The sequence below is a fragment of the Vanessa tameamea genome, chromosome 4, assembly GCF_037043105.1.
Source record: "Vanessa tameamea isolate UH-Manoa-2023 chromosome 4, ilVanTame1 primary haplotype, whole genome shotgun sequence".
In the NCBI taxonomy this organism is placed as follows: Eukaryota; Metazoa; Arthropoda; class Insecta; order Lepidoptera; family Nymphalidae; genus Vanessa; species Vanessa tameamea.
Window position 1 is genome coordinate 5801127 of NC_087312.1, and position 24117 is coordinate 5825243.

Genomic DNA, 24117 nt, shown 5'->3' on the forward strand with positions numbered 1-24117 from the left:
TAATTATTAGCATAGATTCATTTCGAGGTTATTTTTTTTTCTATTGATTACCCTACACCTCCTATATTACATATCGCGTACATTCTTAAAATCTCATGTCCTCTACCCAAGAGCTATAAGAGATGCAAGTGAGTAGTTGAAGAGAGTAGATTCAGTAACCTAAAGACCTATAGAACGAGTTTATTTTTTGTTTTCCTTGTTAATTCCCATTTCCTCAAAATTTGATGCATGAGTATTTAATGTATTGTTCGAACTTAATGAACATATAATTGAAATGAAAGCGTCAGTATTTTAACATTCAAATCCAAAAAGCCTTTTATTAAATACATGAAAATATAATTCATTAATGTGACAACATCACAATGTCACAATTGTATATTTAATCTGTGGACAAAAGTATGTGTAAAAAAAAAATATTAAAATAGTTAATACAAAATAAAGTTATACGAAAAAATATTTTTTCTTACATTATTATAAAACAATCAAGTTTATTCATATATTAAAATAATCTTTCTATTTAATCAACTAGTAATTTGCGAAAAGAACCCTCGACGCCGAAGAGACTAGAACTTGTATGGGGGTTGTTTGGCCTCAGGGATTCATCTGAACATGCAAGCTCCTCGCGAAGGTACCACTCACTATAGCTCTCTACTTTCTTCTTCCAGTAATCTGTTGAGAAATAAAACGAAAACAAAAATAACGTCAAATACTTATAATTACAAATTAGTATAATTTGAAAATGTTAAAACAATTTAAAAAGATAAACATAATACCACTAAAATAACAACACACTCTCACAGACACGACAAACACACAAAAGGAGTGTATTTGTTTGTTTTGTGAACACATTAGAGTCTCACCTCTACACTTACAACATACTATAGTTGTTTGCTATAATATAATTGGGTAAATAAAAAAATATATATATTATGTAGAATTTTAAGTTAATACAACGTACTCATAAAGAGTTTTTAATAATAAGTCGACACGAAAATATTATGTAAAATATATTTTTACGCTAACGTTGCAACAGTTAAATTTCGTAAACCATGAGAACTATGAGTTTTCCGGCGTCGCAACACATAACTAACAACATTACAAGCTAGCTAATGATAATGATTACAGCAGCTTACCCGTCAGTTCCTGCACTGTGCCCTGTTCACCGCCGTACTCTTTCGGCAGTAAATTACGCGGCATAACATCATACAATGCCTCGAAACCATTGCCGTAAATATGAAACTATAAATAAATATGAAACACATACATATTTTTATTTATTAAATAGTTATCCGTATTAATATTATAAAGTAAAGGTAAAATTTGTTTAATTGTATGTAATCGAAATCGAATGTAACTGATCAATTTTTTTTTCACTGGTAGCTAAATGATTCCCGAGTGATATAGAGTACACCCGTACCTTATAAATTGCCCCCGTGCAAACCCGAGGCGTGTCGCTATTTAATAGTAAACTAGCGGTCCGCCCCGGATTTTCACGGGTGCAATGCTGATACTAGATATACTATAGAATATTAAGACATTCTATAGGATATTTACGTTGTATGTATTGTATGTATTACGTTCATAGTTTTTCAGTCATTAGACAATACAAACCCTACTGTCTATATCCCTACGTTTTATATCTGTAATATCTTCGAAAATATTCATTTAAATTATATGTTCTAAGAAGCCATATTGATCTATATTAAATGCACAATGTATTTAATGCACTTAATTGGATAAGGATTCATGCTGTATTGCTTAAAATCGCTTCGAAAATAAGCCATTATTTCTCGTAAGGATAAAAAATAGTTATTGTGGGTTATCCCTAAGAGATAGACATATACCATCGCGGATTTTTTTGCATTTACAATGTAAGCGCAACCAATGTGTTTATTTACGACATCACTTTGGAAACCTCTAAAATTATCAGTGTTTCTCTACTATATTGTGGATGTATTATACATATAAACCTTTCTCTTGAATCAATCTACATATTAAAAAAAAACCGCATCAAAGTCCGTTGTTTAATTTTAAAGATCTAAGCATACATAGGGACAGAAAGCGGTAAGCGAATTTGTTTTATACTATGCGATGATTAGTAAACTCCAATGTATAAAAAATATAAACGCAGCAGCTCGTTGGTGTTCCACAAATAGGCTAAGGCCACCTTGTTGGAGTTTATTCACCATACTGCTTCAATACGGGTTGGTAGACATACAGAGGCAGATTTTCATCAGACACATAATGGTATCCTCACGGCGGTTTCCTACACCAGCAAGCACGAGTTGAATAATAAACACAAATTAAGCACATAAAACGTCTGCTATGTTTGCCTGGGTTTGAATACGCAAATGATATTTTCTAGCCGCTGGGACATCGCGGCTCAATATAATCAATCAATACTGAGCTGTTACCTCATATTTATTCCTAGTAAAATTATACTCGTCAATTATTACTAGATTATAATTATACCTTAATTAACTAATGCTTATTAAGATTGACTTACGCATATGACATAAAAGTCTTAAAAACGGATTTTAACAATTTAGAAACTAATTAGTCAATTTTAAATATATTAAAATTAACTATTCTATGTAACAATTATGAATACAATAGCTATACCCATTGACAAGTGTAATGAGAATTAAGTTATAAAACACAAAAATAAATTACACATTTTTTTTTTAAATGATTATATATAATTATCGTTATGTGTTATTGTTAATTAAAATCACTCACTCTGTTTTTAAGTTTTTCACTCAAAAATATCTTAAAAAGATTGTACGCTGTTTCATATCCAGGTGACATATTAAACAAGTAGCTGCTCTTCAAACGCACGGGCAGAGCTTTCGTAAAAATAGTTACACACTTTTTTGCCAAAGCCGGAGTCCATTGAGATAGCGTAGTCAAGTCCAAACCAGTTCCGTCCATTAAAAACTCCTAAAAAATATAAACATTTAAGAAAAATAATATTTTTTTATTAATGTGATTAAATGTCACACAACTGTCTTGTCTCCTCTTCAAGAAAATGCTTGGGCTTATTCCAGCAAACTGCTCTAATGCTGTTTGGTGGATATCGTGTACCATTTAATTAACATATGCGGGTTTCGTCAGGATGTTATCCTTCACCGCCCCGCATGAGATGTATTATAAACACAAATTAATCACATGAAAATACATAAGTGCTTGCCCGGATTTGAACTCGCAATCTTCAATTAATATTCACGTTTACAAGCCATCGCGCCTCTCATATAGTTAATATATAGATATAACGAATAAAACTTTACAAACCTCTCCGGCGATTATAAAGTTATCATCTTCGAGTATCAAGATTTCAATAATCATAAAGCAAACCTTGACAATGTCAACGAAACGATATTTAGAAGAGTCAAAGTCTTTGAACCTCTGTAAACAAACTCTGCAAGAATCTTCCGATTTAGTTACCCTTAGAGGCAGAAAAATTCTAAAAAAAAAAAAAAATAGCCAATAAGCGTTATATTCTCTGAACGTTTTCTCGAAAGTTTTATGCAATTACTTACCCCATATTTAAAATAGCTTGTACGGTGGGATCGAATGGATTTCTATTGCGGAATATTTCCGGGACGACCGTCCGTAGAGTGTAATACATGTCTAACTTGTTCTTAGTTTTTTCTAGACTAAATTTATTTCCGCGTAGAAAAGCAAGGAGCCATTGATCACCTGGAAATTATAAAATAAATACAATGCAGTTGGTATGGGAAAATATTTGTACATAGACGGATCTACCATATGGCTTTTAGGGCTTCAGCCTAGGGCCCCGTGGATCAAAGGGCCTCGTGGATCAAGGGCCCAGCTTAGTCGAGTCAAAGTCAAAAATAGACGATAATGCGAAAGAATTACCTAATTTTATTAAATTAAACAGATCGTATGGTTTGCAGCCCTGCGAATCCTGCAAGTAATCATAATCAGCCTGTAAATTTCCCACTGCTGGGCTAAGACCTCCTCTCCCTTTGAGGAGAAGGTTTGAAGCATATTCCACCACGCTGCTCCAATGCGGGTTGGTGGAATACACATGTGGCAGAATTTCGTTGAAATTAGACACATGTAGGTTTCCTCACGATGCAATTAATCAAAATCAATCAATTCATTTAATTCAAGTCTACATTCAGGTGTCGATACAGGTGCCCACCTATATGTACACCTGAATAGTATTAGCTCAGGGCCCCCTAAGCTCACGGTCCGACCCTGTTTATAGGGAACATAAGAGAGACAAATAAAACTGAAACCAATTATATTATATCTTTAGTAGGACCAGATAACACATATATAGGTACAAATACTAGGCGAGCTAGGTCTCGGTCATGTATTATTCAATAACAGCAAGATCTACTATTATTATGACGATAAGATAATGACACCATGAATAATTCATATTAAATCAATCGAATGAGTACGAAGTAAAACATTATTAGTATTTGCATGAGCTGCACTCAAGAACACAGTTTTAGTTCAAAAAATTAAAATATTTTAGCTCGAGAAAACGTCCATCACTCATTTTCTAGGATATTTAGTTTCTGAAAAACACGAAATTGAGTTTTTTATGTGATTGTATTAAAGTCAATTAACATTTATAATAATATATATATATATAGTATATGTATAGGTGAACGGGCAAACGGACTACATGATGGTAAGTGATCACCACCGCCCATAGACATTGACACCAGAAGGAATATTAACCTAACATCACACCAATGCGCCATAAATCTCATGAGCTATGTCCCTTATGCCTTAGTTACACTGGCTGTAGTTACACTCTTCAAAGCGGAACATAACAATACTAGTATTGTTGTGTGGCGGTAGAATATCTGACGAGTGGGTGGTACCAACCCAGGCGGGTTGCACAGATCCTTACCACCAATTATAATATTTTTTAAATAATATATATAGCATTGTAAAAATTTACGTAGCTATGTTTATTTGATTGCATATTTTTCCAAATAAAAACGAATGTTTAATATTCATAAAGCAGTGCCATCTATTGTATAGTGATAGAACTGTTCACATCAAAAGTAATCAAAGCTTCTATATGCACAGCCATACACAAATTGTTATGACTGGTGTAAAGGTTTCCAAATACATCAATAGATGGCGCTAGGCGCAGCTAAATGTTTAAAAAAGTTACATATTTCTCTTGCTTTCCATTATGGTAAAAAGTATTCCATATAAAATCAATTTTCACAAGTTAGTTATGCAATAAAAAGTTACCATAAAAAGTTCACTTTATAGTTTTTAGTTAGATTTTAAATAATGTAAATGGCTGTTAATAATATGTTTTCCATTATGGATTCGTGACTGCGTAATTTTGTATGTGGACATGATATCAGGATTAAAATTATAGTAGATATAAGTTGAATAATATTGAATATTATAAATAAATATATGATGTTAATCAAGAGCTGTTTGTAGTGCTATGAGCAAATCATATGGAACCATAGATTAATGTCTATTCCTTGCGTAGTATTAATTTGACCGCGGACTAGGGTTTTAGCACTTACAAGGTAGTTACACTAGACTCAATAAGTAATTGTCACGAGTCGTTTACTGTCCCGAAAAGTGTTAAAATCTAGCTCCTCAAGTTTATACTACTTAAGCAACTTTAGCGGTCGCACAGGCATTGCGGAACGTGTTTTTAAATGTCGATCAAAGACAGTTCCTAATAAGATGCCTGCAGGCATTATCTTCCTGTCAGATATGGGTAAAAGTCGTGCGATTTTTGTTTGAGGATCACGCTGACAAAGTCGAGCATAATTTTATTAAGTGGTGGAATTTGTTTGTCATGCTGATTCTGAGGGAATCTTAAAACTTCCCTCAGAAACACGAACACGAGCCACGGGCCGTTCCAAGCTATGCCAGCTCGAGTTAATTCCAATGATAGTTAAGTACATGTAGTCATTTATATATTTATGTTATTATGTTTATGTTAGTCATTTATTATCATTAACGACATATTCTGGACAAGCAAAGTACTTAATAAATCTTTTCTTACTAAGTATTAAAACATGTTTCATATGAAGGTCGTCAGCTTTTCTTATACACAAAATAGGTAAATATTAAATTAAAACATAGTCAATATTAAGGATTTCAAGTTAAATTTGCGATTGTATTTTAAGAATATTAGCGTATAAGTTGATAAATAAGATACTTACTAGGATTAACTGATTTTAAGTGAGGTTGTTTTTCGATCCATTCCCTAATAGCTGATAAGTCCGAAGCAATTCTGTCAGGGTCCTCATTGATTTCCCTCTGAGATTTTTCCTGCAGTAAAGGTGGTAATGGTCTTAACGTCATCTGAAAAAGATAATACTATATATCTATATAATATATTATTTTAAATTGATATTGAGCATTTATTTAGTCACCTTCAAAGCGGTCCACATAGCGATGTTCAAATGTATAAATTAATTAAATTATACAGGTAAGTAAAATATTAATACTTTGGCCAACACAACATCTCTTCCTGATAAACTGGTTGAATTTAAGTTATAAATGAAAATAAAATAACAATGTAAATTAAGTCAACATGAGTCTCTACATTATATTAAGAATTCCGTACGTATTATAATTTTATTACACGAATGTAAAATTTGATAAAAAAATATATTCTTTTGTCATCACCACGACAACAACCGTAATTATTATAGTTTTTCGAATTCTATGTGTGAGAGAGATAGAGTATATATTTAGAAATCCATATGGTTCCTACACATTGTATTTCATCATGGGTTGAATAAAATTTAAAACCAACAAAAATTTATCTTAATAAAAAGGTTTCTATACCAATGAGTCCTAAAGTGATGACATTCACATCGACTTTTGCTGAGCCCTAAGCTATAAATTATTTTTGTAACAATACATTAATATCTTTACTGCTAGTTAACCTACTGTTTCATGAATGTGTTAGATTTTTTTTTTTATTAATAATTAGATTAAAACCAATTACCTTAATCAAAATATACTTTATTCAAGTAGGCTTAGTCTTTTACAAGCACTTTTGAATCGTCATTGAACAAACTATTTAAAGTAAAGCTACCACCGGTTCGGAATGTAGATTCTACCGAGAAGAACCGGCAAGAAACTCAGTAGTTATTCTTTTTCAATATCCAAAAATACAGTAATTTTAGTTAAATACAATTATACTAGCTTTGTATATTGATAATTGCAAAAACACAATTCATATATTCATCAATAACAATTATATTATAACAATCAATAACAATTATATTATATCACAGAATTATATCGTACCTTAAACGTTAGCAGCAGCTTGCTGGTCCTGGATCAAAGTGAAAAGTAAAAGTAAAGTGTTCTGTACCGAGCTTCCATCACTTATATAAGCCTCACTACAAATCACGTGACTCACAATATTGAACAGAAAAGTCAAAGTACCCTCTTATTTAATATCAATGTTATCAACACAATTCAAAAATAACTAAGATTAAATTATTATTATTACAGAATTAATTAAAACATACAATACACAGTGTAAGCCTTGTTTGTAATTGTCTAATTATTTATTTATTTCTTACTTAATCTGACAAATGCATGCCAACTTCATCCTCATGTATGTGTGTATGACAAAAAGTTTTCGCCGCTTTTATGGAGCTGTTATTTCTCTAAAAGTATTTACAAATTACAATTAAATCTAACCAGTTGTCCTCATCACCATCATCCTACCCTTATCCCAATTTTACTTGGGGTCGGCGCAGCATGTCTTCTTCCATACTACTCTGTCGGTCGTCCTCTCACAAGTAACATTCTTTCTAGCCATATCGTCTTTCGCACAATCCATCCATCGTTTCGTTGGTCGCCCCCTAACTCTATATCCATCCACATCCAATTGTCTAACCTAACCAATTGTCCTATGGATCAAAAATCAATTTATACGATTAATTATGCAAGTCTTATATATATTTTTTCAACTTATTACTATGTCCATTAAAAAATCGGCCGCTGCTTAACATAATTAATTAACATAAAATATTACAATAAATATAGTTTTTTCGGTTTATTAATATTAAGATTTATTTTTTATTTTAACGTAGTTATAAAATTTAATTATAAATAAAATCTAAATTCTAATCAGAAAACATGAAGCGATGCACATTTTTATATTAAAAAGAAACCGCAAGCTTATCAAGCCTTATAAAACTTATAAAGTTATAACTATATCAGATAAACTTATTATTTGATAATACTTTTTATGTAAGATAATAGAAATTAGTAAGATTTAGATATAATTATAATGATCTTTATAAAAAAATCATAGCAGGAACTAAATATGTTCAGGGCCTTTCATTCCACGCAGTATATATACACGCAGTATTTCGTGGAATTAAAAAATTGATTAATTTATTTTATAAATAGTAATATATTTCTGGTGTAAATTTTTATATAGCCTTTTTTATGTGCGCGCATTATCTATATCTTTACATATAATAAAATTGAAGTGTATGTTTGCAGTATTAAAATAACCGCTTTTTACTAAATGTATATGTATACACGGTACATATACCAAAATAACATTTTTTTCAATTTTTATGTGTCTGTCTGCCTGTCTGTTTGTTCCAGTTAATCTTTGGAACGGCTGGACCGATTTTGAGAGGACTTTTGCTGACAGATAGCTGATGTAATAAGAAGTATCTTAGGCTACAACACTTACCTTTTTTTTTAATACAAACGCGCACGTAATCGCGAACACAGCTAGTGTATTATAAAAATGTAAAATAAAAAATACCTAAGACGCCACGTTTGTCAGGCTTCGCTTTTGTTTAGCTATGGTTTTTTAAACAATGTACTGATATAATACCATATTATTAATCCATCGTTATTACGGCAGTGCTATAAACGCACAAACTTCCATGAGGGGTGGAGTTTCGTAAAATCCTGCTGCCTGCCTGTCTACCTATCTGCCAAATTTCAAGGATGTAGGTGTTTTAGTTACCGAGATTTCATTATAAATCAGTAAGCGGTATTACGCTTTTATATATTGGTAAACATTTATTTTGTATTTATAAATATAAACACGATTTAGTCCAGTGGTTTGAATACGTGAATTTTAACTGTAATTTAATTTGCTTAATAATTTCTTTTGTAGTTACTTACCGCACCAACAACCAACAACCCACATTGAAATAACGTGGTGGATTATACTCCTAAGCCTCCTGAAAGCAGTAAGACATTTATAGGCTGTTACCTCATGGCATCATAATTCAGACGGAGAAATGTATGCGTTCATGTTTACTTAGTAGTTACAAAATTAATTTAGCTAAACATAACTTTATTAATTGTTACAACGATGTATTCGTGTATATCAAGACTTATCTAATCTTGACTTTTATATTATATTTTCGTAGTTAAGCGTATGATTGCTTTCGCGATGTCAGATTAAGAACTCAAATTACGCGCTGACATTTTTCATCGTTTGTTGACAAAAAGTTATTTGGAGTTTAAGAATTCGAACATCGTTCAACGAGACGCAAAAGAGATGAGTATTATTTTGTGAAATAATGCTATAGTTGTAATTTATATATGTCATTAATTTAGTTGAAAATAAATACTGTTATTGTGTGGTTTATTTGTTGTTTCAATTTTCTTATTCCCTCCTGAATTAATTTACACGTGTATGTTATCAGAATTATTTATTTAATAGCATTTTATATTTGATTCTATTTTCAATACAATTTCGATGGACAATATATATAATCTCAATTCTAGAAAATGACAATTCATGGCAGAGTCTGGATTGTGAATCGTGATCGAAGCGTTTGCTGGAGCCGGGAGAAGGTATGAACGTTGAAGCTTCGCTGCCGCGTTCCGAGTACCGTTTGATCCATATAAGTAATAAATAAATAAATAAATAAATAAATAAATATTGGACAACATCACATACATTACTCTGATCCCAATGTAAGTAGCTAAAGCACTTGTGTTATGGACATCAGTAATATTCAAACAATAGTGTTTTAACTAATAATTGCAATATAATTTACATTGTAACATTTTTTTTAAGTTGTGAGAAATCAAGGTAAGGTAATTAAAGGTTATTAATTTAAACAACGACAAGGGCGCTTTTATTGTTCGTGTTCGATAAAAACATAAGAAAATGTAAATAATTTCTCAAAATACTTATATTTTGCATCTTAAATATTGTCCACCTTGACTTCTATAGATAAAAGTTATTCTTTATTTCGGGTACCAAGCGGTTTACATTATAACATTATTTATTTTAGTAAGTAATTTTAACATGTGAGAAATTGAAACATGGATAAAGATTAATAACGATATTTTATAAATGAAGAAATTGGTGTCGTCAGTTTTGCGGTAAACTGTTATCCCACAGAGTTTTTCAGCAATTTTCTTTTAGACTATGTAAGAATAATATGCTATACATTTGCAAGATATAAAACATACATGAGATACCTTTGCCCTTAATGTATAAGCTAGTGTTGTTCGAAAGTTTTAAATTAATCGGATAAGTTAATCGATAGCTCGGAAAAACGAGCAAACTATATTCGTATCGTATCTTTGTAATATTAATTTAATAATATATTACAACTATAAAAAGTCACAAGTTTAAAAGCATCAAGAACTTTCAACCTTGTGTCACTTAATATAAATGTCATAATGGTATAATTTATTTAGTCATTGTTCCATATTCCAGTACAATCACAGCAACGTTTAAAGTTCAATACAATTAATTGCACTTTAAATGTGACACTGTACATCTTTGTTTACGTTCAAAATGTGTCACGACTGTAACAATTTCAAAGGTTTCTTATCCTTTGCATCAAAATGTACAGCAAAACAGCCTGTACAGTTGTAATTGTAGCCTCGTCCAATTTTGAGGGCAAGATTTAGAATATATTCCACAACGTTGCTTCAATACGGGTTGATGAATACGACGATTTCTCACGATGTTTTCATTCGCTGTCCAACCGTGCGTCCTTGCGTCCTCAAACGCCGAACAAAAATGTATGAATCGTGGATGTCCTTTACAATCGAAATAATACATTCAGAACTTAATTGTTTTTAATATGTATTGTGTTAAGTATAAAAAAATGTTAACTATTATTTAATTTAAATCAACTTGTATAATAATTTTATGTACTATTAAAACCCGGAAGACCTTGGCCGGTCTGTGTGAATATATATTTACTTATAGCAGTTGTCCTGGCGATTGGTTGAACGGTAGAAGTGATATTCTGCAACAGATCTACCGGCGACTTGAAAAATAAATAAGTTTCGTGTGATCGTAACATTCATGGTGATCATACGACGTCCAAGTATCACATACCTGCATAACGTATGGACTACTAGTATTAATATTTATATTTTTCCGGTTAAACTAACCTATTACTAGACCAGCTTGTGAATTCGACAACCGTATAGTATTGGTGAAGTGATACAATAATTATAAATACATACATTTATTTAAAATACGTTCCAGTTACTAAAATAATATTAAAATCACGAGAACACAAAAAGCGTCATATTTATGATTTGCCTTATAATTATTAAGTTTATTAAGCGTAACGAAAAGTAATTAAAGTTATTAAGCGCGTAATTAGGCCAAAATAACAATTAAGAGCACAATAATATAATACGTATTATGTAATTAATTATATTTATTAATAAGTCGCAGTAAAATGACACCATTTTTAATGATAATAATAAAAATATTCACGAACAAACGTATGCATGTAAAACAAATGTCTCCAATTCATAATTATACATTTGCCATATTTGCAGTTAAAACACTCCGGTCTTGGCGTAATAGTGCTGAAATTGTTCCAAAACATACACAATTCTCCACTCCAATGATGACAGAGGGCTGATTGGTTCATCGCCCAGAGAATCGGTATTGCAATATAATAGGGCAATGTTAGCACGTTTAGTACAATGGCTATTTTATTAAAATGTAAATAAACGTTTTTTAAAAATCCATTAATCACACACCCGTTGTTCAGTCAAGTCAATGAGCGATCTATCGGTTAATGTTAAATCGCCAGATCGTATTAGTATTATAGATTTTGAAGAGTTATTCACTGTTATAGTAATATTTAAAAAAAAAACGCAAGTAAATCGTATCAATTTATTAGAGGCCTATAACTAGTTGTATAAAACTGTTTATTTACTTTAGATATTAAAAAATATAATCTAGTAAAGGCATATTAACGATGCCCTTATAATCATTTTAAAAAAACAAACATTACTGCCAAGTAAGAAATATATAAATTTCATCAAACAAAAAATAAACATATGCCAATCAATACAAGTCAATAGTTTAGAGATTGATGACAGATATTTTTTATTGATTAATATTATATATATGATGAATTACATATAAAATGACATAGAGAATCTTTGATATTTTTTAATATTTCATTTAAAAAAAATCATTGTGACGTAATTTTCGTGTTTTTAAGATAACGTAAGAGACAATATATACAGTCATGAAATTGACTTATGACTCTACAATTATATATATTACATCATTTATATATATTTTTTAATCTATATCCAATTTTCTGAATGATCCCTGATTTGACTTATTTTTACTTGTTCGTTTTGACTCGTCCGTTCCAAACTCCATTTCTTGCTCCATCCAAGGCCTATATTCGATTATTTTCTTTGCCCAATACTCTGAAAAAAAACGAAATTAAATACGTATACAGCCAAATGAAAAAAGTTTTACTATACGTATTAAGTATTATTGTACTGACAAAACATTTATAGCCTAACCATGTATCGAAGTCGTGACAAAACTACGATTTTATTAGATAACAATATTGTGGATTCTTCTCTCAAATGTCAAACCAATGAAAACAGAAAGAGAGAAAACAGTGTTTGACTAAACAATAAGCAACATTTATAAGTTAAAACTTCACAAATAACTCTTACCAATTATATCATTTAGTGGACCCCCAGTACCTCCATATTCGTCAGGCATTATTTCTTTTGGTAAGCTTTTTAGTAATTCGTCATTATTTTTATATATTTTTAGCTGAAAATCATAACAGAACATGACACATAAAGAAGATGTATGATTAACCTTTTTATTGATAACTGAATTGAATAAACGATGGCATTAAGGGAACGCTTGTAAAAGTATTTAAATATAAGTGATTATTTTATAAATTCGATTATATTTGTATTACTTAGGTCTACTTACTCTTTCTTTAGCTTTTTCGCCTAGAAATCCAGATACGAGCTTAAATATAATTTCAATACCAGACGGTACATTTACATGGTGACTGCCTTTTAGACGAAGGGGCAGGGAATCCTGAAAGTGACCAACGATAAATTAAAATTAAATCAAATCGCTTGTAAAATCTACAAACTTCTATTGATCTTATTGCTAATTAAGGAAAAAAATCTATGGCAATGAGTTATTAAATTAGTATTGATTTATTTTGTATAGTTTTCAAACAAATGAGGGTACCACATGTAAATGTCAATGATGAAGGATGAGAAATCAGTGTTAAACTAAACACACAGTCAAAAACGTTCATTATTAAGGCTTCGTTAGTCTAGTGGTTAGATGTAATACCGCAGATCCTGAGGTTCTGTACTCAATCCCCAGGTCGAGCGGGTAAAAACTTATTGGGTATTTACGTCCAACATTTCTTAGTAGCAACCCGGATTATGGTCTATCCATTGATGGTAGAAGGCTTTTTCAATTCCTTTTTATTTCCAAAATAACTCAGCTATACTAAACAGTTAAATGCAAAACTAAACATTTTACGTACCTGACTGACTGCTACTATCTTCTTCAGCAGACCAGGGCTGGCTTGCATTAGATGATTTAAAGTAACGTTTTGATAGTCAACAGCTATTGCAGTACCCATCACGGTAGCCGTATCATTTTCAATAACTAAAATCTATAACAAAAAAGATAAATGAATTAGAAAAAATACTGGATTTACTCTTTATGTAACACCAAAATAGCAAAACGGTATTTGGTCTTTAAAAGTAAAAAGGCGGTACTTAGAAAACTTTTGTCTTACCTGTACTAAATAATACAAAATACACATGATATCAGCGACATTATATTTCTCTGGGTCGTATTCTCCCGCTCGTATAAGAATAATACAAGGGCTTAGGGAATTTTTCGGTTGCGGCAAAATAACGCATGTCCTAAAACCACATAAATAAACAAATCATAATCTTAATAGAACCCCGACTAAAATTTCTTATCTTCTAAATTTTGGTGGTAGGGCTTTGTGGGTAGATAACACCATCAAATATTCTAACTAATACCACCAAAGAGTAAAACTTAGTATTCTTGTTTCGGTCTGAAGGCTAAGTGAGCCAGTGTAACTACATAAGATTAGTTAGTTCCCAAAGCTAGTAACGCATTGGCGGTGTAAGGAACGGTTAACATTAACAGTGCCGATGGGCGATAGTGACCATCAGGTGGTCAATTTGACTGTCCACCTAACTATGGACGTTTTATTACATAAGACTAATTGCACCAGCATATATGCCGAGGTGCCGAGGTATGACCTTATTCACTTTGTCACAAGTTTTGGTATATTAGAAAAAAACATCTTGTATTTTTTATTATATAAGCATAAATACTTTATGATCTGGTTTGAAGAAGCCAATATAACAAGCGCAAGGGATAGAACATCTTAGTTCCCAGTGTTGGAAGCTAAAAGAAACGAATATTAAAAGAGATTCTTACCCTAGTCTTAGAAATTCCAAAAATTGAGGTTCAGTCGGTTTTATTCGTAAGGTAACTTCAGGAGCTGTTGTGCGTAAAGTGTAGAACAGTTCTAACTTCGATTTCACACGTTCTAAACTGAACTTGCAGCCTCTGAGTAAAGCAATCAGCCATTGGTCGTCTGGAAAAATAATAACAATATGTATTTGGAACACTTTTCTTCAATTAAGAGCTATTCTCAACAAACTAACCTGTTCTTGCCTTCAAATGGGCCTGTTTCGATATCCATTCCTTTAAATTTTGTAAGTCACTGGCAACTTGATTTGGATTTTCGTTCAACTCATTCTTGGCTATCTTTGCCAATTCCGGAGATAGTTCGCGTATCATTTGTATCTGTAAAGTTTATAAAAGTTATTACAATATGAATAAGACAGTTCAAAATAGAACATTAGTGCCTCTCAATCTGGTTGGTACTCGACGTAGTTGTTATCAGGTTTCAATATTTCGTGACTCAGTTATTGTGATTACTTATCGTAAACAAAAATCATATCCACGTTACTACTCAACCGAATTTGTTGAAACTTGCAAGCTTGAACTCCAAGGAAGGACATCGCCTACTTTGTATGCCAACACCTGACAACCAACCCATAAAACTTATATTTTAAAAATAAAATAAGAGATAACGTTAACTATACGTGAGTTGTCAGTACCTAATAAATAAATAAATGTAGTTTATCTCGTTTGGTTTTTAAATACTTAATAATTACGACTCATTTTAAATAAATCAACGCTTTAACTTTTTGCAATATAAATTACTTCAAGGCAGCTTACAAAAAACTATATTCATTTTAAATTAAGATGTATTATTAATTTACAGCATTTTAGCAAATATTTAAAAGACAATATTAAAATTATTGCTAATGTAAATAAAAGTTTTATGATAAAATGAATTAACAAATATTTTAGGTATATATGTATTAATAAGATACATAAAATGTTTAACACTTTATTTTAAGAAATTAATCCCCAAAAAGGCTGCGGATTAAAGTTATGGAAATTATAAATATAATGTTGTTATAAACGAATTTCAACTGGAATACAAAATAAAAATAATTTATGTCTTGTCTCTGTTTGGAGTCGCGACCGTTTTGAATGTTTATTATTAAATTAAAACTGTAACGTGTTCTTGTCCCGCCAATTATGCAATACTTATAAAACAGCTGTACTTATACAATATTGTTTATATTTATAATTTCACGAGACGCGTGTAGAGTGTAAGATAAATGGGTTAACAGCAGTTTCAATGGAACAAGGTCAAGTTACAAGTTAACTTTGGTTATCAACCATGAATATTCTCAATCATTGACAGTCAATTAATTTTGAATAAATCTTTTACATCATGAAGCCGATTTTGAAATGTCTGTTGTTTTTAATCTTTGTTTTTATTTACGTGGCATTGATTTTTTGTATATAAATTGTACTTTTTTATCGTTTTCATTATCATTTTCGCATCTACAGTACTTAATCAAAAATAAATTTGCATTTTGGCAACAATGTAAAATATCTTTTTCAATAAAACGATAAAATAATCTTGGTTAATGTATATAATCTCCTTTGTAAACGCCTTGCCATTCGTATAATATTGGCAGTTTAATAAGCACATTTTACAAATGACTAGAACTTAGCTACCTACACATAAAACAGTTTGATAGATATAAATAGGTAAAATTTACAAAACTTCGGTATTTTTCGTGTTATATATTATAAAAAAAAAACTTTAAAACGGAACTTACACCATGTGTATATTTGATTAAGATTTTTGTTCGAACAATACAATTAACTATGTTTGAATACAATTCAAAATCATGTCAATATTATTATATTACAAATTTATTATGAGCACTTTCTTATTGTAATAATTAATATAATAAATTTCATATTTACCGTCACTTTTTTTATTACACACGACAAATTTTTATTTCTTTCGGACCGATGTCTTTCACACACGATATACGACGTGAAATAATCTAAAACCCGTTTCCAACGACAAACTGTGTTATCTTTGTAATAATAAACTGTTACTATACTTACCAATAAAGACGGAATAATGTTGTAATGAACCTGTAACGTACTGAGTGGTAGATCGATGGCGTATTGACTTACACCTTTTTATCAGTAATATGTTATCGCGAAATATCGTGCACCGTCTACAGAATTTCTGACTAACGGTTTTTATATACACTAGTGTTCGAAATTTGCCCCTAATAACTATTAAAAATTTTAGAAAAATATATATATACAATGTATAATATAATTTGCATATTTTTATCATTTCTACATTTATTTCCATTTTTTTTTTATTGATAATAAAAAAAATCGGTGACATAAAGAGGAGAAAATTATATTAAATTGTCTTTTCCAATTTATCTTCTTCTTTTATGAATATATTCAGTATCCATATTATATCATTATTTGTTAGCTTAGATTTGATATTGAAATCGTATTAAAACGAAAAATTATAACATTAAAAAGATATGATATAAAATGTATATAGTTATTTTCTCGTAGATTTCTTGCCATGTTCCTAGAATATTAAACCTACGTGACGTCATAATAATGTAGGTATAACAAAAAATACAGTTCTATCAAAATCGCCCTTTCTACATAATTTAACTTTAACAACACATACAAACTAAAACTTCTTGGATTATTTCTTTGTTTGCTTGGTTTCAAAATTGACCTTCAAGAAAATGGAACCATCTGAAATTAATTAATACTATTTTCAATAAATATACTTAATTTAATGACGACCGTTCCGTAGTATTAAATGAAGAGTTTTAATCGGGCGTATTATAAAGAAAAATCAAAAATATCTTAATGAATAATGAATGTACGATGAATGTTTATTATAAAGGCAGATACAGTCGAGTAGGAATTACACGGAACGGCTTTGTTTACAAAGACTTTCAAGAGTATATATGTACTTACACTTGTTATTTAAATTATGCCTTGTAATTTGAAACATAAACTCACATTTGTACTTTGTTATTTTAACAATAAAGTATTCAAAACTTATTCCTTTGCTGCTAAAGTTTTGAGTGCAAATAAAAAAAAATAAAAATTAACATTGAAATCCAATTACATAGATATATAATACTCAAGTTATCATATCGTGTTCATAGAATTATAACTCTTCATTTGTTCGACAGGTAACGTTTCATAAAATCATTAAGATTGCTTTGATATGAATTTAATTTAATGATAAATAATAGATAAAAGAATTAACTCACACCTACGTAGTATTGTGATAACAGATATATTGTCAGTGTTCTTTCATGACATCACTCCCATTTTCAGCAGCAATTAAGCGTTTATATTGTGCTCTGTGTGTATGACAGAAGCCAAAGGGGTTCAACCCTTCGTCTGTCTTAGTTAACCTTCTGACTTGCAGACACTAAAAAAAGTCCTATTCAACACAAGACTTTTATTTTTTAACTAGCTTACACTCGCAGCTTTACTTGTGTAAATAGTTTGTGGAAAAACTTTTTTTGCTTCAGTTTTATTTATTATATAACTATAGGTAAATAGGAATATTAGTAATTCCTTAATGAATTTGGGACATTGCTACAATACTTTAAAAAGAAAACATATTTTTGACATTTCATTTCTCTAAATTTCTCTAAATGACTGTATTGCTCAAGTTATAATATATATATATATATTGTTTTTTTTTATTTAATATAACTTGAGCAATACAGTCTAGTACTGTATATATATATATATATATATATTATATAAATACAATTTTAATAAAATATTAAAATAAATGAAGCTCTATCGATTTACTAGTAGTATTTAAATTTTTCTATAAATAAATACATTAAGCTCAGTTAAATATCAATTTATTAAGAGTTGGTTATACATTGTTGACCTAATTCGATAGGTCTTGACCGACAAATATGCTCCCTACAAACATTATCTTGTGCGGAGAAAAGTGTCGTCTTCCTGCACTGACTTATTAAACGATGGACTGATTACATCAAGATTATAGAATTGCTAAATAGAGTGCGAAAGTGCTAAATAGAGTCTGCGTTAAATAAGTGCGCTACAGGGATCAATTTTTGGTCCAATTCTATTGTTGGTATACATAAATGATGTACCATTGACGTAAAATTAACAGTTTGACGACAAGGTTTTATATCATATAACTGTTAATGGTATGTATAATATTGTTTTATTTGCTTGTGATATATTCATTAAAGTTGACAGGAAAAACACGACTAGTGGTGATGTAAACAATTCGTTCTAATACAGAATTAGTTCATAACTAATAATTTGGTTTTGAATATCAAAAAAACCAAGTGTTTTGTGTAACGTGTTTCTTTTGTATTTTGATATAAATAATTACCTAACAACCTAAAACCGAAAATTGATGCAAAAATTAGCTAAAATTTATACATGAAATTGATTAATATATTGGGAAAATAAGCTGCTTTCTCTTGGTGTTGTATTACTTGATATGCTGGCTTAGATAGCTTAAGAGTAAAAAGGGAATAATTATGAAAACATCTATTTTACATTACTTTTAATTGTTTTAAAAAAAGTAAAGATAATGAAACACAAACTTTTTCTTCCTCTTATATTCTTACAGAATTTCATGACTGCTGTACTCGTTGTTAGCTCCCAACGTGGAAACTCCCTAACGGTTAACATACACAAAATTGCACCATTACCAAACTCCTGACGAGTAGCTACTCGAAGACCAACAGCACAGATACGATCTCCTATATATTTATTCCATTGTGATAGCTCATAGATAGTCTAAAATCTGGCATAACTTGGACAGTGCATCTTGGTTGGCTTGACTTGAGTAATTTGTCGAGGTGAGCGTAATTAGCAGTGATTTGCAACCTATCTAGAATGTTGTATGTTGTATAACTATAAAGCCTTTACCAAATTAGGCACCATATTATTTGCTGTTGGCCAAGCATATGTGGTAAATTGGCTCTATCATTTAGGTTTACTTAGTAAAAAACTAAATTCTAGTAAATTAGCAGGTAAGCGACTGTGCAACAATGGCGTATTACGACATCAGCAAACTTAGAAAAAATCCAGCGGAATCTAAAAATTCCATAAATAGGAGAAAGTATACCTTGACGTACATCAAATTGATAATTTTTTACATTATAATTTTTTTATGATACAAAAGCCGTCAAACGATTCACAAAAAAACACTGTTAACCTAAACCAAAAATCAAAATGAAACAAAAAAAAAACTTAATTACTGTTTTTTGATTAATATATTTAAAGCACTGACATGAAAATGTTACAATTTTAATTTGATATAGGTACTTATTTTATATCTAAACCTAGACTTATAAAGAGTGACTTCATATTTATAATATAGGTAATCAGTATGGATATACTTTAAAAAATATTAAAGGAAACGTTTTATAAAAAGACGTGACGTATTCAACAGACAAATTTCTTAAACAAAAATCTGCTTAAAAACTAACTATTCAAAAATAATGTGAGTATCGTTGATAAAAGAAGACAACCTTATTATATTAAATATTGGTATTTCATTTTAATCTAATTCCAAACGTCTAAAATTCTTTTCAATCGCGACTGGTTGAGGTTTTTTCGAACGTTTAGACTCGTCACTCCCATATTTCAGATCATCTTCAAAGAATGAACTGTAGTCTGACATTTTCTTCTTCCAATGATCTGTTGAAAATTGAAAATATACTAATGAAGAACAGCATAAAGGCTTGCCGCTAAGAGAAAGCGTTCCTGGCGTGGACGTTAGTTGTTTATGACTCGGACAAGTGATACTGATAGCGGTACTACTGGTAATGATCACTTGAAATATGTCAATATATCCGACTGATCTCCGGTTTGAACCAAGAAGCTCAGGAGGGACGAATCTGGGTACTGAATAAATGAAACCGATCACATAACTTGTAAAAGCATAGAATAGAATTTAAAAAAATATTATTCGCTTAAGAGTTCAAATAATGATATAGTTTTTAATCTTATTATTCGTTAGTAGGACAAACAAACATAAATAATATCTTTATCGTAGACTCTTCGCCATTTCGAAACAACATCGTACAATCGATCACAGACCTGCCCGGAAGAATATATCAGAGAGGTCGACTATTATTAATATTTATTTATCAAATTAAACATGAATTCGAATATTGAACAAACCTATACAATTCTGAATACTGTCACCCGTTCCTCCGTATTCCTCTGGTAAGACTTGCTTCGGCACGTATTCATGCAAAGATTCTATATTTTTATTGTGTATCATTATCTGGAACGTAAACGTAAATGCTCGAAATAAAATAAAATAAAGTAAACTGAATCTGTATTAATTCGAAATGTCTATTAAATACTTACTCTTTGCTTGCTTTTTTCACTCATAAATCTTTTGCTAATGTTGAGAAATGTTTCCAAAAACGGTGAACTATTGATGAAATGCATCGATTTGATTCTCAATGGCACCGCTTCCTAAAATTATTCACTATTATTAAGAAAGTAACAACACTCAGATTTAACAGTTCCTTGAGGCGCTTCTTAGTATACATTTTTTCATATTTTAAATAAATACCAAGAAATGCCGTTAAACCTCTCTTAGTGTAGCAGTTAAACAAATGTATACTTAAAACAGAAGTGCAATTCATATAGTTCTAACAGAACTCACTTTCTACCTCACTCGTGAAATGTTAAACCGACTAACTTACGGGTAAGCGTATCGCTTGATTATATTTATTTGCGTGCATCCTTCAAAATTGTGTTGCATGTTTGTATCAAGTGGTGATTTTTGAATTTAATCTTAAAGAATAGGTATACCTATACCTTCAAATTAAATGTATTTGACATTAGCGTTCATCTAAATTCAAAAAGAGAGTACACTAACCTGGTTGGCTCTAATTATATTTCTTATCTGTTTGATAGATGCTTGCGTGTAATGAGCTAATGTAGAGCCGGTTAAATCCACGACATTTATAATCCCCGAAACGACGAAATTGTCGTCTTCCATAAAGCAAATCTGAAAATGTAATATCAAACACGTTCAATGGCTACAGAGCTATGTCATTATTACATTCAAGACATAAAGGCGTCTGCGGTAAAAAACAATTAGATGGTTAATCAGGTGGCAATTATATTGGCGTTTATAATTATGTTTTCAAGTCCTATATTCGTTTCTAGGAGTTTTGCAGTATTCGTTAATGGAAGCTATTTCTATTTTTTTTTTCATTTGCATTCAAAAATACAATTGAAATACAACAATTCTACTTTGTGAATTTACCTGTTCTTGAAAACCAAAGACTGTTAATATATCTATTAAAGAGAATTTTTTGGGATCGCATAAACCTAAGCGATATATAATAACTCTAGGGTCTCCTGGATTTTTGGTTTTTTGTAATATCAAAGTGCATCTGAAAACAAAAGATTATATTTAATTAATACATATAATATATAAATAAATATATACCTTGGTTAATAAGGAAACAGTGGTGCGTAACAAGGATCTTCTTAAATTTTCTACTATTAAAAATGGAGCTGTCATTAACATAATTTGGTATGAGTTCAAAAACAATTTTATGCATGATTTACATTTATATAATAATTATCAGCATCGTTGTGTTCCAGATTGAAGGGAAGGAAGTCAATGTAACTTCAGGCACAGAGGACATAACACCTTAGTTCCCAAGGTTTGTGGCACATTGATGTTCTAAGGAATGATTAATATTTTATACGGTGCCAATATATATGGGTGACCACTTATATCTACGCACTCACGCCATTAGATGGCCCGGTTGCTCGTCCTTCTATCAATAATTTATAATTTAGAAGACAAAATTGACAATTTTGTTCCCTCTTACAATAATAAAATTTCTTCCGTCTGAAGAGATTTTAAACTATTTTTTTATATCAGATCTATATTGAAAAGTAGTTATAATACATAGAATTGAACTTACCCTATATTTAATATTTCTATAACCTTAGGTTCGTAATATTTAATGTTATGCAGATACGGCGCCGTACTTCTTAGTGAAAAGTAGAGATCAATTTTACTTTTGGTTTGTTCTAACCTAAATTTAGTACCACGTAAAAACGCAGCTAGCCATTGATCATCTGTAAGAAAGAAAAATGAAAAAAATAAAAATCTCAATAATTTTCACTATTCCATGTAGTTGTTAATTTGACCACAAACACAACACACACAAAAAAAAAAACTATTAATACAAAAAATATTTTTCCTAACCATTTACAATCGACGAAGAAATCGGTGAAAAAACCTCCTTTGAAGTCGGTTAAAAAAACAGATACCAGTCCTAATATGAAGATTAGATTAACAAGACAAGATAAATTGAGCCTGCCTTAAGTTAATTCTTGTTACTTTTGAGAAAATACACAAAAAAATTAACAAAACACCCTTTATAATAATTTAGAGGAATCTAAATATTAACTGTGTAAATATATGAAATGTCGTTATTATAAATGCGAAAATAACTCTGTCTGTCTGTTACTTGTTCAAGACTTTAGCCGTGGTTTACTTTTTTTATAACTAAAACCTGACGGCCAACCCCTAAAACGCAAGCGATGTCGTGCGCGAAAACTAGTACATAATAATAGCAATAATGACGAATGAATCAAATAAATATATGAAACGGTATTTGATTATAGTTAATAATTCATATAGACATATTAACAGAATTTCTCTTTTAAAAGTGTACTCACCGGTTCTAGCCCTTAAATGAGGTTGGTTTTCAATCCATTGCTTTAAATATTGTATACTTTCTTCCAGCTTCTCGGTGTCTTCATTCAGTTCCACTCTTGCTATTTCTGCCAAAGCTGGGCACAAAGACCGAACCGTCATATTAAGATTCGAATAATTCGACCGATATTTAAATATTTGCTTAATAATTTTAAATATAAATGAAACGAGTTCCTAGCGATGCGAGTAAAATATGAGAAATAACGTAAACAATACTGACTGATATGAATATATCTGTGACGTGTCATTTTTGTACGTGTAATGATAACGCTTGCAACTGGCTGTGTGTTATATTTTTTTAAACAGATTAATTGCAAATTCGAAACACACTGCTCATTGTTAACATGAACTTTATTTATTTAAAATCCAATTTATTATTGCTAGATGGCAGCTGATGACGTGATAGGCAACCAATTAGCGGTCTATATTTAGCCATATTAGTAAATTTAAAAAGGTTTTCAAAAAATGAAAATAATGTATTTAATAAAACACTAGCATAAATACTTCTTATGCCTTCAACGATCTAGTCTTACTTAAACTTTATATTTTTCTTTTGGATGGAAGGAAAATTGGAATAAACGTAATACCTTAAAAAGGATTTACTTCGAACAAAACCTAA

General features: G+C 30.5%; 3 protein-coding genes across 4 annotated transcripts; all 3 read right to left on the bottom strand.

Annotated features, from left to right (window-relative positions):
• Window positions 1–360: 360 nt before the first annotated feature.
• On the bottom strand, window positions 361–7316 carry LOC113394385 (alpha-tocopherol transfer protein-like). 2 transcript variants are annotated; one of them, XM_064220612.1, is made up of 7 exons: window positions 7288–7316; window positions 6189–6330; window positions 3540–3699; window positions 3292–3463; window positions 2740–2940; window positions 1134–1239; window positions 361–669 (listed from the first exon to the last, which is right to left on the bottom strand). In XM_064220612.1, exons 2-7 carry the CDS (start codon window positions 6328–6330, stop codon window positions 518–520), a joined length of 933 nt encoding a protein of 310 aa, XP_064076682.1. In that variant the 5' UTR covers window positions 7288–7316; the 3' UTR covers window positions 361–517. The 2 variants fall into 2 exon arrangements, with proteins under 2 accessions (XP_064076682.1, XP_026487467.2); XM_026631682.2 differs by lacking the exon at window positions 7288–7316 and adding an exon at window positions 6402–6580.
• Window positions 7317–12528: 5212 nt separating this feature from the next.
• On the bottom strand, window positions 12529–16922 carry LOC113394387 (alpha-tocopherol transfer protein-like). Its single transcript, XM_026631687.2, has 8 exons — window positions 16799–16922; window positions 14959–15100; window positions 14729–14888; window positions 14049–14178; window positions 13791–13922; window positions 13214–13324; window positions 12943–13045; window positions 12529–12684 (listed from the first exon to the last, which is right to left on the bottom strand). The coding sequence occupies exons 2-8, from the start codon at window positions 15092–15094 to the stop codon at window positions 12551–12553; spliced, it is 906 nt and encodes a 301-aa protein (XP_026487472.1). The 5' UTR covers window positions 15095–15100; window positions 16799–16922; the 3' UTR covers window positions 12529–12550.
• Window positions 16923–20088: 3166 nt separating this feature from the next.
• On the bottom strand, window positions 20089–23746 carry LOC113394386 (clavesin-2-like). The gene is made up of 7 exons (XM_026631683.2): window positions 23462–23746; window positions 22699–22855; window positions 22026–22155; window positions 21633–21764; window positions 21113–21223; window positions 20921–21026; window positions 20089–20434 (listed from the first exon to the last, which is right to left on the bottom strand). The coding sequence occupies exons 1-7, from the start codon at window positions 23598–23600 to the stop codon at window positions 20295–20297; spliced, it is 915 nt and encodes a 304-aa protein (XP_026487468.2). The 5' UTR covers window positions 23601–23746; the 3' UTR covers window positions 20089–20294.
• Between the last annotated feature and the right edge of the window lie 371 nt (window positions 23747–24117).